This window comes from Lepidochelys olivacea (assembly GCF_965140295.1).
Source record: "Lepidochelys olivacea isolate rLepOli2 genome assembly, chromosome: 23".
In the NCBI taxonomy this organism is placed as follows: domain Eukaryota; kingdom Metazoa; phylum Chordata; order Testudines; family Cheloniidae; genus Lepidochelys; species Lepidochelys olivacea.
In genome coordinates, this window is record NC_140433.1 from 14,868,646 (window position 1) to 14,881,169 (window position 12,524).

The following is a 12,524-nucleotide window of genomic DNA, read 5'->3' on the forward strand; positions in this document are numbered from 1 at the left end:
CCCCTCCTTCCCGGCCGGGATCCGGCGTGACTCCGGAGCCGCCGCACCTTGCATTAACCCCCCGCATTCGGGTCGAACCGGGGTCCTGGGGATGGAGCGAGCCGGCGTCGGGGCGCCGCGCGGGCCAGGAGGGCGCCCCGGGACCGGCCCCGACCTGGATTTAACCCCCTGGATCTAATCGGGGGGGGGGGGCGAATCCGGATTCCCACGGAGGAGCGAGCCGATCCGGGTTGCCATTGGATCGATCTGCTGGAGGAGGTGTCTGTGTTGAAGAGGGCAGATCGGAGTCACACCGGATTGATCGGGGAGGGGATCCCCGGAGGAGGGACCCGGCCCCTTGGTTTCACCGAGGCCCCGATCCGGGTAGCTTGGGGGTCCCCGGGACGCCGCCGCGGGGAGCCTTCGGCGCCGGGCTCTGGAGGCGGCGGAAGCGGGGGGGGGCAGCGCCCCCGGACCCCCAAGGCAGCCCCCCGAGCCCCCTCCGGCCGGCATGGGGGGAGGCCCGGCGAAGGGACGCCCTGCTCCCCGCAGGGCCTGAAGGCGCCGGGGGCAGGGGACTCGCCCCCCACCGAGCGGGGAAGGATTTGGGGGTCTCGCCTCACGCCGGGGAGCCAGCGGAACAGAGGTGAGCTGGGGCCGGTCCTGGGGGGGCGGGCTGGGTCCCTGCCTCGGCCCCCCTCCTTCCCCAGCCCTCCACCGGTGTACACCCCTCCGGCCCCCCGTATACACCCCCCGTCCCCAGCGCCCCACCTGTATACATCCCTCCAGCCCCCCCATGCACCCCCCATCCCCATCCCCCCACCGGTGTACACCCCTCCGGCCCCCCCGTATACACCCCCCGTCCCCAGCCCCCCACCGGTGTACACCCCTCCGGCCCCCCCGTATACACCCCCCGTCCCCAGCCCCCCACCGGTGTACACCCCTCCGGCCCCCCCGTATACACCCCCCGTCCCCAGCCCCCCACCGGTGTACACCCCTCCGGCCCCCCCGTATACACCCCCCGTCCCCAGCCCCCCACCGGTGTACACTCCTCCGGCCCCCCCGTATACACCCCCCGTCCCCAGCCCCCCACCGGTGTACACCCCTCCGGCCCCCCCGTATACACCCCCCGTCCCCAGCCCCCCACCGGTGTACACCCCTCCGGCCCCCCCCGTATACACCCCCCGTCCCCAGCCCCCCACCGGTGTACACCCCTCTGGCCCCCCCGTATACACCCCCCCGTCCCCAGCCCCCCACCGGTATACACCCCTCTAGCCCCCCCCATATACATCCCCCGTCCCCAGCCCCCCACCGGTGTACACCCCTCCGGCCCCCCCGTATACACCCCCCGTCCCCAGCCCCCCACCGGTAAACACCCCTCTAGCCCCCCACATATACACCCCCCCGTCCCCAGCCCCCCACCGGTAAACACCCCTCCGGCCCCCCCATATACACCCCCCCGTCCCCAGCCCCCCACCGGTAAACACCCCTCTAGCCCCCCACATATACACACCCCCGTCCCCAGCCCCCCACTGGTAAACACCCCTCTAGCCCCCCCATATACATCCCCCGTCCCCAGCCCCCCACCGGTGTACACCCCTCCGGCCCCCGTATACACCCCCCGTCCCCAGCCCCCCACCGGTGTACACCCCTCCGGCCCCCCCGTATACACCCCCCGTCCCCAGCCCCCCACCGGTGTACACCCCTCCGGCCCCCCGTATACACCCCCCATCCCCAGCCCCCCACCGGTGTACACCCCTCCGGCCCCCCCGTATACACCCCCCGTCCCCAGCCCCCCACCGGTAAACACCCCTCTAGCCCCCCACATATACACCCCCCCGTCCCCAGCCCCCCACCGGTATACACCCCTCTAGCCCCCCCCATATACATCCCCCGTCCCCAGCCCCCCACCGGTGTACACCCCTCCGGCCCCCCCGTATACACCCCCCGTCCCCAGCCCCCCACCGGTGTACACCCCTCCGGCCCCCCCGTATACACCCCCCCGTCCCCAGCCCCCCACCGGTAAACACCCCTCTAGCCCCCCACATATACACCCCCCCGTCCCCAGCCCCCCACCGGTAAACACCCCTCTAGCCCCCCCATATACACCCCCCGTCCCCAGCCCCCCACCGTAAACACCCCTCTAGCCCCCCACATATACACCCCCCCGTCCCCAGCCCCCCACCGGTAAACACCCCTCTAGCCCCCCCATATACATCCCCCATCCCCAGCCCCCCACCGGTAAACTCCCCTCTGGCCCCCCCCGTATACACCCCCCGTCCCCAGCCCCCCACCGGTGTACACCCCTCCGGCCCCCCCGTATACACCCCCCGTCCCCAGCCCCCCACCGGTGTACACCCCTCCGGCCCCCCCGTATACACCCCCCGTCCCCAGCCCCCCACCGGTGTACACCTCTCCGGCCCCCCCGTATACACCCCCCCGTCCCCAGCCCCCCACCGGTAAACACCCCTCTAGCCCCCCACATATACACCCCCCCGTCCCCAGCCCCCCACCGGTAAACACCCCTCTAGCCCCCCCATATACACCCCCCCGTCCCCAGCCCCCCACCGGTAAACACCCCTCTAGCCCCCCACATATACACCCCCCCGTCCCCAGCCCCCCACCGGTAAACACCCCTCTAGCCCCCCCATATACATCCCTCATCCCCAGCCCCCCACCGGCACACACTCCTCCGGCCCCCCCGTATACACCCTTCGTCCCCAGCCCCCCCACCGGTATACACCCCTCTAGCCCCCCCTGTATACACCCCCCGTCCCCAGCCCCCCACCGGTATACACCCCCCAGCCTCCTCGTATACATCCCTTCATCCGCCCCCCATGCACCCCCGTCTCCAGCCCCCCACTGCTATGCCCCCCTCCACCCCCCCATATACATCCCCCCATCCCCCCACCTGTATACACCCCTCTAGCCCCCCCCGTATACACCTCCCATCCCCAGCCCCCCACTGGTATACACCCCTCCGGCCCGCCACTCATCCCATCATCTCTCCACCCCATATACAACCCCTCCATCTGCCCCTCCCCAGCCCTCCGTACACCCCTCTGCCCACCCCGCCTCCCCCCAAGCCGTCCACCCCGTCCCTTTTTCCTCCCATGCACCCCCCATCTCCCCCCACACACCTTACTGTACCCCAGACACCCCTCAGCTGCTCCAGCCTCCAACAGTCGTTTATCCACCCACCCCTCTCAAAACGGCCCCCTGCACCTCCCCTTGGCCCCCTGCACCCCCCTCTGGCCTCCGCCCACTGGAGGGGCCTGTGGGGCTGGAGAGATGAAGGGTGTGTGTCCATCCAGCCCCTGTGCACCCCTTTAACTAGTCACCCCTCCCCATCCGCACGTACCCCTCTATTGTCCCATCCCCCTCACTCCACCCACCCGTCCCCCGCCACCCCCTCCAGCCCCCACACCATCCCTACACCCCCCAGGCCCCCCGCCACACTCTCCATCTGCCAGTCCCTCCAGCCCCCCCATCATCCCTGCACCCCTCCCCACCCACCAGCCCCCACCCCGCCTCCAGCCGCAGAGACCCCACAACACGGCCTAGGAGTGGCTGGGGGGGCTGTCATTCAGGGCCTGGGGGGGGGTGAGTGTGTGTTCTCTGGGTGTGTATTTTGTGTATAGATATATTGTAGATGTGTAATGTGTGTGTTACACGTGTGTGACGACAGTGTCTGTATTGTGAGCGTGCAGTGTGTGTGGGGGGGGTTACGGGTGTGTGTAGCCTGGGTGGATTGTGTGTGGGTGTGGGCGTCTCTCTCCCCTTGGCGTGTGGCCAGGCTCTGGGGGGGCCTTGTGCCAACTTACCCCCCCATTACAAGCCCCCAGCCTGCCAGACTCGCCCCCAGCTGGGGCATGACTGCAGAGCGGGGGGGGGGGGATTTTGGCCAGGCCCCCACCCAGAGGCCCTGAGTTGATGCTGGAGGGCCTCAGGGCAACTCCACTGGCTTCATTCTCTTCTCTCTTCCGCTGGGGCAATCAGGAGTGACTCCAGTTTAAGAGCAGAATTGGGTCCCGGCTCAGTTCCACAGCCCACCTGCTTCCCTGGCGGCTGGAGGGGGGGAATGAGTGTGACAGAGCCCGGATGTGTCCCTGTGTGTGTGTGTGTGTCCCTGCTGGAGGGTGGAGCCCCGTGCTCTGTGTGTGTGTGTTCGTGAGTGCACGTGCGCGTGCGAAGGACCCTTTCCAGCTGCCTGGGGTGAGCAAAAGCAGCCGGAAAGCTTCAGCCCCCCGATGCGCTGGGGCAGCCGAGTGTGAGCGGGAGCGAGGGTGAGCGGACGTCAAGGCGCGAGGGCGTGAAGGGAGAAGGGGCCCGGCGGGGTGGGGGGCACGTGTGTGAGGCTGAGTCTGCCGGGGGGGGAGCATGTCAGCGCGAGCGTGACTCGGAGCGTGGGCACGTGCGTGTGTGTCTGTGCCCGGGCGGCTGTGAGGATGAGCGTGTATCAGTGTGAGTGTGCGTGCGTGGTGAGAGTGGGCACGGGCTGTGGGTCAGTGCGGAGCGTCTCAGCGTCAGGGCGGCCGGGAGGACGAGCGTGCGGGAGCGTGTCAGCGTCAGGGGGCCGGGAGGACGAGCGTGCGGGAGCGTGTCAGCGTAGGGGCGGCCGGGAGGACAAGCGTGCGGGAGCGTGTCAGCGTCGGGGCGGCCGGGAGGACGAGCGTGCGGGAGCGTGTCAGCGTCGGGGCGGCCGGGAGGACGAGCGTGCGGGAGCGTGTCAGCGTCAGGGGGCCGGGAGGACGAGCGTGCGGAAGCGTGTCAGCGTCAGGGGGCTGGGAGGACGAGCGTGCGGAAGCGTGTCAGCGTCGGGGGGGGCCGGGAGGACGAGCGTGCGGGAGCGTGTCAGAGTCGGGGCAGCCGGGAGGACGAGCGTGCGGGAGCGTGTCAGCGTCGGGGGGGCCGGGAGGACGAGCGTGCGGGAGCGTGTCAGCGTCGGGGCGGCCGGGAGGACGAGCGTGCGGGAGCGTGTCAGCGTCGGGGCGGCCGGGAGGACGAGCGTGCGGGAGCGTGTCAGCGTCGGGGGGCCGGGAGGACGAGCGTGCGGGAGCGTGTCAGCGTCAGGGGGCCGGGAGGACGAGCGTGCGGGAGCGTGTCAGAGTCGGGGCGGCCGGGAGGACGAGCGTGCGGGAGCGTGTCAGCGTCGGGGGGGCCGGGAGGACGAGCGTGCGGGAGCGTGTCAGCATCGGGGGGCCGGGAGGACGAGCGTGCGGGAGCGTGTCAGCGTCAGGGGGCTGGGAGGACGAGCGTGCGGGAGCGTGTCAGCGTCGGGGGGGCCGGGAGGACGAGCGTGCGGGAGCGTGTCAGCGTCGGGGGGGCCGGAAGGACGAGCGTGCGGGAGCGTGTCAGAGTCAGGGCGGCCGGGAGGACAAGCGTGCGGGAGCGTGTCAGCGTCGGGGGGGACCGGGAGGATGAGCGTGCGGGAGCGTGTCAGCGTCAGGGGGCTGGGAGGACGAGTGTGCGGGAGCGTGTCAGAGTCGGGGCGGCCGGGAGGACGAGCGTGCGGGAGCGTGTCAGCGTCGGGGGGGCCGGGAGGACGAGCGTGCGGGAGCGTGTCAGAGTCGAGGCGGCCGGGAGGACGAGCATGCGGGAGCGTGTCAGAGTCAGGGCGGCCGGGAGGACAAGCGTGCGGGAGCGTGTCAGCGTCGGGGGGGACCGGGAGGATGAGCGTGCGGGAGCGTGTCAGAGTCGGGGCGGCCGGGAGGACGAGCGTGCGGGAGCCTGTCAGCGTCAGGGGGCCGGGAGGACGAGCGTGCGGGAGCGTGTCAGCGTAAGGGGGCCGGGAGGACGAGCGTGCGGGAGCGTGTCAGCGTCAGGGGGCCGGGAGGACGAGCGTGCAGGAGCGTGTCAGAGTCAGGGCGGCCGGGAGGACGAGCGTGCGGGAGCGTGTCAGCGTCGGGGGGTCCGGGAGGACGAGCGTGCGGGAGCGTGTCAGCGTCGGGGGGGCCGGGAGGATGAGTGTGCGCGAGCGTGTCAGCCTCAGGGGGCCAGGAGGACGAGTGTGCGGGAGTGTGTCAGCGTCGGGGGGGCCGGGAGGACGAGTGTGAGGGAGCGTGTCAGCGTCGGGGGGGGCCGGGAGGATGACGGTGCCCTTCTCTCTCGGGGGCGCCGGCTGGGGGGCCTGGCTGGTTCGGGGCGGGCAACGGGAGACGGGACCCCCAGACGAGGCGGGCGATGGGATCGGGGGCCTGCGCTCAGCAGCCCCGCCCCCAACCGGGTCGGGCCTGGGGGCACCAGGCCCTGCCCCACTGCCCCGCAGCCTGGGCTTGGGCCCCGCACGCCGGGTCCCTCCCCCCCTCGCCGGGCCAGGCCCCGCCCCGACAATCCCTTCTCCCCCTGCAGAGGCCCCGGGGCCATGGGCCGCCCCCGCTAGCCCCTCTGGCCGGAGATGGCCAACGCCAGTGAGGCGGACGAGCCGGGCCTGCCGGGCCCCCCGGCGGCCTCCACCTACGCCAAGCTGCTGCTTCTGGGGCTGATCATCTGCGTGAGCCTGGCGGGCAACCTGGCCCTAGCCCTGCTGGTGCTGAAGGAGCGGGGGCTGCACCGGGCCCCCTACTACTTCCTGCTGGACCTGTGCCTGGCGGACGCCGTGCGGGCGGCCATCTGCTTCCCCTTCGTGCTGGTCTCCATCCGCCACGGCTCGGCCTGGACCCACAGCCCGCTGAGCTGCAAGGTGGTGGCCTTCCTGGCCGTGCTCTTCTGCTTCCACGCCGCCTTCCTCCTCTTCTGCATCAGCGTCACCCGGTACATGGCCGTGGCCCACCACCGCTTCTACGCCAAGCGCCTGACCCCGTGGACGTGTGTGGCCGTCATCTGCATGGTCTGGACCCTCTCGGTGGCCATGGCCTTCCCGCCCGTCGTCGACGTGGGCACCTACAAGTTCATCCGGGAGGAGGACCAGTGCATCTTCGAGCACCGCTACGTCAAGGCCAACGACACGCTGGGCTTCATGCTCATGCTGGCCGTGCTGGTGGGGGCCACCCAGGCCGTCTACGGCAAGCTGCTCTGCTTCCAGTACCGCCACCGCCGGATGAAGCCGGTGCAGATGGTGCCGGCCGTCAGCCAGAACTGGACGTTCCACGGGCCGGGGGCCACCGGCCAGGCGGCCGCCAACTGGGTGGCCGGCTTCGGCCGGGGCCCCATGCCGCCCACGCTGCTGGGCGTCCGGCAGAGTGGCCACGCCGCCAACCGCAGCCTGCTGGGCATGGAGGAGTTCAAGGCGGAGAAGCGGCTGGGGAAGATGTTCTACGTCATCACCGTCCTCTTCCTGCTCCTCTGGTCGCCCTACCTCGTGGCCTGCTACTGGCGGGTCTTCGTCAAGGCCTGCAGCATCCCCCACCGCTACCTGGCCACCGCCGTCTGGCTGAGCTTCGCCCAGGCCGCCGTCAACCCCATCGTCTGCTTCCTGCTCAACAAGGAGCTCACGAAGGGGCTGGCGGCCCACGTGCCCTGCCGCAGGACAGAGCCCCCCCTGCCCCGGGAGCCGTACTGCGTCATGTGAGGGGGGGCGCCCCACGGGTCAGGGCCGTGGGAGAGGGTTGGAGGGGCTGGCTGCGGCGGGCCGAGGGCGGGAGGCTGGACATCCAGCGGCAAGCCGGAGTCACCCCCTGCCCGCAATGGGATCAGGCCAGATTCTGATCTCCGTTCATCTGGAGTCAGTCCGGAGTCACCCCCTGCCCGCAATGGGATCAGGCCAGATTCTGATCTCCGTTCATCTGGAGTCAGTCCGGAGTCACCCCCTGCCTGCAATGGGATCACCCCAGATTCAGATCTCTGTTAATCCAGAATCAATCCGGAGTCAACCCCTGACTGCAATGGGATCAGGCCAGATTCTGATCTCAGTGAATCTGGAGTCAATCCGAAATCACCCCTGGACTGCAGTGAGGTCAGGGCTGGATATGATCTTAGCTCCCCTGGGGTCAATCCAGAGTCACCCTGACTTCGGCCGTCTTACTCCAGCTGCAGTGGGTTAATCTGGATTCACACCCAGGTACCCAAAATGGGGAATTTGCTGTGTCTAGTTTAGTCCCCATCGAGGAGATGAGAAGAGATGGGGTGGGAGTGGGGCAGGTCTGGGGGGGAAGGGAGCTGGAGGGTGAACCAGGGGAAGGGGGGGTGGAGAAGGGAGGGGTGGGGAGATCGGGGGAGGGGGTCCAGCCCAGCAACGCCCACGCCCACCCCCTGCCTCTGCGGGTGATTTAGCAACCTCTCAGTCAGTAACCAGGGACACGCCCCCCATGCAGTCTCCATGGCAACAGCCAATGGGAGCCCGACAGACCATGTCACCCTGGAACAATGCAACCAGGAAGCTGGGGGGGGGGGCGGGGGGACGACCCATCCTGGCCCTGGAATCCCTGGGGGCTCCGGGGGGAGGGAAACGGGGCTGCTGTGATGGCAGGTGTTCTGGAGAGATGGCCAAGGGCTGCAGGGACCAGCAGGATCACAGGAGCAGTGCCAGGGCAACAGGCGGAGTCACAGGCAGCGATTGTTAGGGGGACAGGCGGAGTCACAGGCGGCGATTGTAACAGGCAGGGAAGTTAGGGCGACAGGCGGAGACACAGGCAGCGATGTTAGGGTGACAGGCGGAGTCACAAGCAGCGATTGTTAGGGGGACAGGCGGAGTCACAGGCAGCGATGTTAGGGTGACAGGCGGAGTCACAGGCAGCGATTGTTAAGGCGACAGGCAGAGTCACAGGCAGCGATTGTTAAGGCGACAGGCAGAGGAACAGGCAGGGATTGTTAGGGGGACAGGCAGAGTCACAGGCAGCGATGTTAGGGTGACAGGCGGAGTCACAAGCAGCGATTGTTAGGGCGACAGGCGGAGGAACAGGCAGCAATTGTTAGGGGGACAGGTGCAGTAACAGGCAGGGATTGTTAGGGGGACAGGCAGAGTCACAGGCAGCGATGTTAGGGCGACAGGCGGAGTCACAAGCAGCGATTGTTAGGGGGACAGGCGGAGTCACAGGCAGCGATGTTAGGGTGACAGGCGGAGTCACAGGCAGCGATTGTTAAGGCGACAGGCAGAGGAACAGGCAGGGATTGTTAGGGGGACAGGCAGAGTCACAGGCAGCGATGTTAGGGTGACAGGCGGAGTCACAAGCAGCGATTGTTAGGGGGACAGGCGGAGTCACAGGCAGCGATGTTAGGGTGACAGGCGGAGTCACAGGCAGCGATTGTTAAGGCGACAGGCAGAGGAACAGGCAGGGATTGTTAGGGGGACAGGCAGAGTCACAGGCAGCGATGTTAGGGTGACAGGCGGAGTCACAAGCAGCGATTGTTAAGGCGACAGGCAGAGGAACAGGCAGTGATTGTTAGGGGGACAGGCGGAGTCACAGGCAGCGATTGTTAGGGCGACAGGCGCAGTAACAGGCAGGGATTGTTAGGGCGACAGGCGCAGTAACAGGCAGGGATTGTTAGGGGGACAGGCAGAGTCACAGGCAGCGATGTTAGGGTGACAGGCGGAGTCACAGGCAGCGATTGTTAGGGCGACAGGCGGAGTCACAAGCAGCGACTGTTAGGGGGACAGGCGGAGTCACAGGCAGCGATGTTAGGGGGACAGGCGGAGTCACAAGCAGCGATTGTTAGGGGGACAGGCGGAGTCACAGGCAGCGATTGTTAGGGGGACAGGCGGAGTCACAGGCAGCGATGTTAGGGTGACAGGCAGAGTCACAAGCAGCGATTGTTAAGGCAACAGGCAGAGGAACAGGCAGTGATTGTTAGGTGGACAGGCGGAGGAACAGGCAGCGATTGTTACGTGGACAGGCGGAGCAACAGGCAGCGATTGTTAGGGGGACAGGCGGAGTCACAGGCAGCGATTGTTAGGGGGACAGGCGGAGTCACAGGCAGCGATGTTAGGGTGACAGGCGGAGTCACAAGCAGCGATTGTTAAGGCGACAGGCAGAGGAACAGGCAGTGATTGTTAGGGGGACAGGCGGAGGAACGGGCAGCGATTGTTAGGGGGACAGGCAGAGTCACAGGCAGCCATGTTAGGGCGACAGGCGGAGTCACAAGCAGCAATTGTTAAGGCGACAGGCGGAGGAACAGGCAGCGATTGTTAGGGCGACAGGCGGAGGAACAGGCAGCGATTGTTAGGGCGACAGGCGGAGGAACAGGCAGCGATTGTTAGGGGGACAGGCAGAGTCACAGGCAGCGATGTTAGGGCGACAGGCGGAGTCACAAGCAGCGATTGTTAAGGCGACAGGCGGAGTCACAGGCAGCGATGTTAGGGCGACAGGCGGAGGAACAGGCAGCGATTGTTAGGGGGACAGGCAGAGTCACAGGCAGCGATGTTAGGGCGACAGGCGGAGTCACAGGCAGCAATGTTAGGGCGACAGGCGAAGGAACAGGCAGCGATTGTTAGGGCGACAGGTGGAGGAACAGGCAGCGATTGTTAGGGCGACAGGCGGAGGAACTGGTGGAGAAACACACACAATGCTAGAGTACCCTGCACCGACGCTCGGGTACGGGGCACACTATCAGGCAGTGGTGCTGGCAGAACAGGCGGAGGGCCGCACAGCGATGGTCGGGTGCCCTGCGGGAACACAGCTGCATGCGAGAGGAACAGGTCCCCTCCCAGCCCCTTTGCTGCTCCCCAGAGCTGTTTGCATTCCCGCACGGACAGACTCCGGAGGGCAAAGGGATTTGGAGTGGGATGTTACGGGGCCGAGCCCTGACCCCGGGCTCCTGGCCAGACTCACCCTGCTGGCAGCGGGGAAGTAACTCCAGATTGATACCCACATAAATGGGATCAGAATCCGTCTCTGGGACCGCTGGGGCTGGGGAAGGGAGGGCCTAGCACCGGGAGCCAGGACTCCTGGGTTCCATTCCCGGCTCTGGATGGGAAGTGGGGTCTAATGGGTTAGAGCGGGGGGAGGGGGGAGGCTGGGAACCAGGACTCCTGGGTTCTCCCCCAGCTCTGGATGGGAAGTGGGGTCTGGTGGGTTAGATCCAGTGGGGCTGGGAGCCAGGACTCCTGAAATAGGTGGGTGAAGGGCGGAGGGGGGGCCTTCGCTCTCCGTTTCCAGCCGGGCCTGGGCCCCGCAACGGATCTGCCCGGGCTCAGAACTCTTCTCTTGCTCTTTTGGTTCGGGGTTTTTTGGGGGTGGGGGATTTTTTTCGCAGAAAAAAAATCTAAGAAAAAGACACAGAAAAAAAATCAATGTTTTTGTACAAAAATACCTCCCCCCCGATAATTTCGGGGCTCGGGGGGCTGGGGAGGGCACAATACAGCGACAGGACGGCTGGACAGAGACTCCCGACAGCAGCCATTTCTGGAGGGACCCCAGGGGGGCAACCGCTCTGTCGGGGGAGGGAGAGCATGGGGGGGGCAGTGTGGGGGTTCGCTCGGATCTTTGGTTCTGGTCCAGCTCCTCCCCCCCTTTTTCAGGGTGCTGGGGGGCAGGGACCGTTCTCGTTTCTTTTCTTTTTGATATAAAAACCAACGGAATGAAACAAACTGACCAATCGGTGTTTTCTTCGAGCCAGGGCCACGCAGGACCCGTCTTCTGGGGTGCCCGGACACCTGGGTTCTTTCCCTGGCTGTGGGAGGGGAGTAGGGTCTGGTGGGTTAGAGCAGGGGGGCTGGGAGCCAGGACTCCTGGGTTCAATCCCTGGTTCTTGCCGTCAGTCACTATTGGCCATTGTGGAACAAATCTCTTCTTGCCTTTTCCCCCCGCGAGCTGGGTCGGGCGAGCGCAGGATGAATGCAGACCCCGATGACTCCAGCCTCGGCCTCCCCCAGCCGGGGGGGCGCTGGGGCGCCCGGGGCAGCGTTCGGGCCAGGAAGCAGTTGGCTCCCCCGGCAGCTGAACCGAAACCTCCGGCTGTGCTTCGGTTTCCTGCTTTCGGGGCCGACCCTGCCCCCGAAATTTCGATTCAAAGGTCACAGATTTCTCTTTCTTCGAAAACAGCCAGCATGATAAGATCTGGGGCGAGGGGGAGAGACGCAGCCACACAGGGGCGCCTCGCCTGGCACTGAGATGCAGCCACCTCTGGGGCGGGGCGGACACATAACGCCCTATGGGGATGGTGAGGAGAGGCAGCCACCTCTGGGGCAGGGCGGCTGGGCCGCAGTTTGGGACAGGAAGGGAAGCTGATGCCTGTTGCTGACTGCGACATTTCGAGAGGGGGAATGGGCCCCCCGGGCCTGGGGTTCGATCCCCCCATTCGACGGGGCAGAAAGCCAGGCTCGGGGAGTTGGTGCCCGCGCTGATCACCGGGGGGGAGCGCCCCTTGCAGAGCCCCACCCCGCAGCCCCCTCCCCCCCGGGTCTGGCTGGGAGCGCCCCCACCCTTCAGTCTCCTGCCCCGCCCGGGGGCCGGACCTTTCGCCCCCGCCGTGCTGGTCCTGACGAGGCCGACGGCTGTCTGCAGTCCGACCAACACGGGCTCCGCCGCGTGCAATGCACAACTGCACCGCTGGCCGCGCGCACCCTCTCGTGCAAGGCACCAGGATTCAAGGGGAACCGTCACGTGCAGGGCTCGACAGCCTGCAGTTCACTACTACGGGCAATGCACTATTGCACACACGGCGCCGTG

The 12,524-nt window shown here is 67.2% G+C and overlaps 1 protein-coding gene across 1 annotated transcript; it reads left to right on the forward strand.

Annotated features, from left to right (window-relative positions):
* Window positions 1-489: 489 nt before the first annotated feature.
* On the forward strand, window positions 490-8,050 carry GPR173 (G protein-coupled receptor 173). The gene is made up of 2 exons (XM_084612506.1): window positions 490-625; window positions 6,331-8,050. The coding sequence occupies exon 2, from the start codon at window positions 6,377-6,379 to the stop codon at window positions 7,487-7,489; it is 1,113 nt and encodes a 370-aa protein (XP_084468632.1). The 5' UTR covers window positions 490-625; window positions 6,331-6,376; the 3' UTR covers window positions 7,490-8,050.
* Window positions 8,051-12,524: the final 4,474 nt, after the last annotated feature.

Excerpts from the sequence above, each read along its gene's own strand:
- GPR173 (XM_084612506.1), top strand. The coding sequence starts at position 6,377 with ATGGCCAACGCCAGTGAGGCGGACGAGCCGGGCCTGCCGGGCCCCCCG.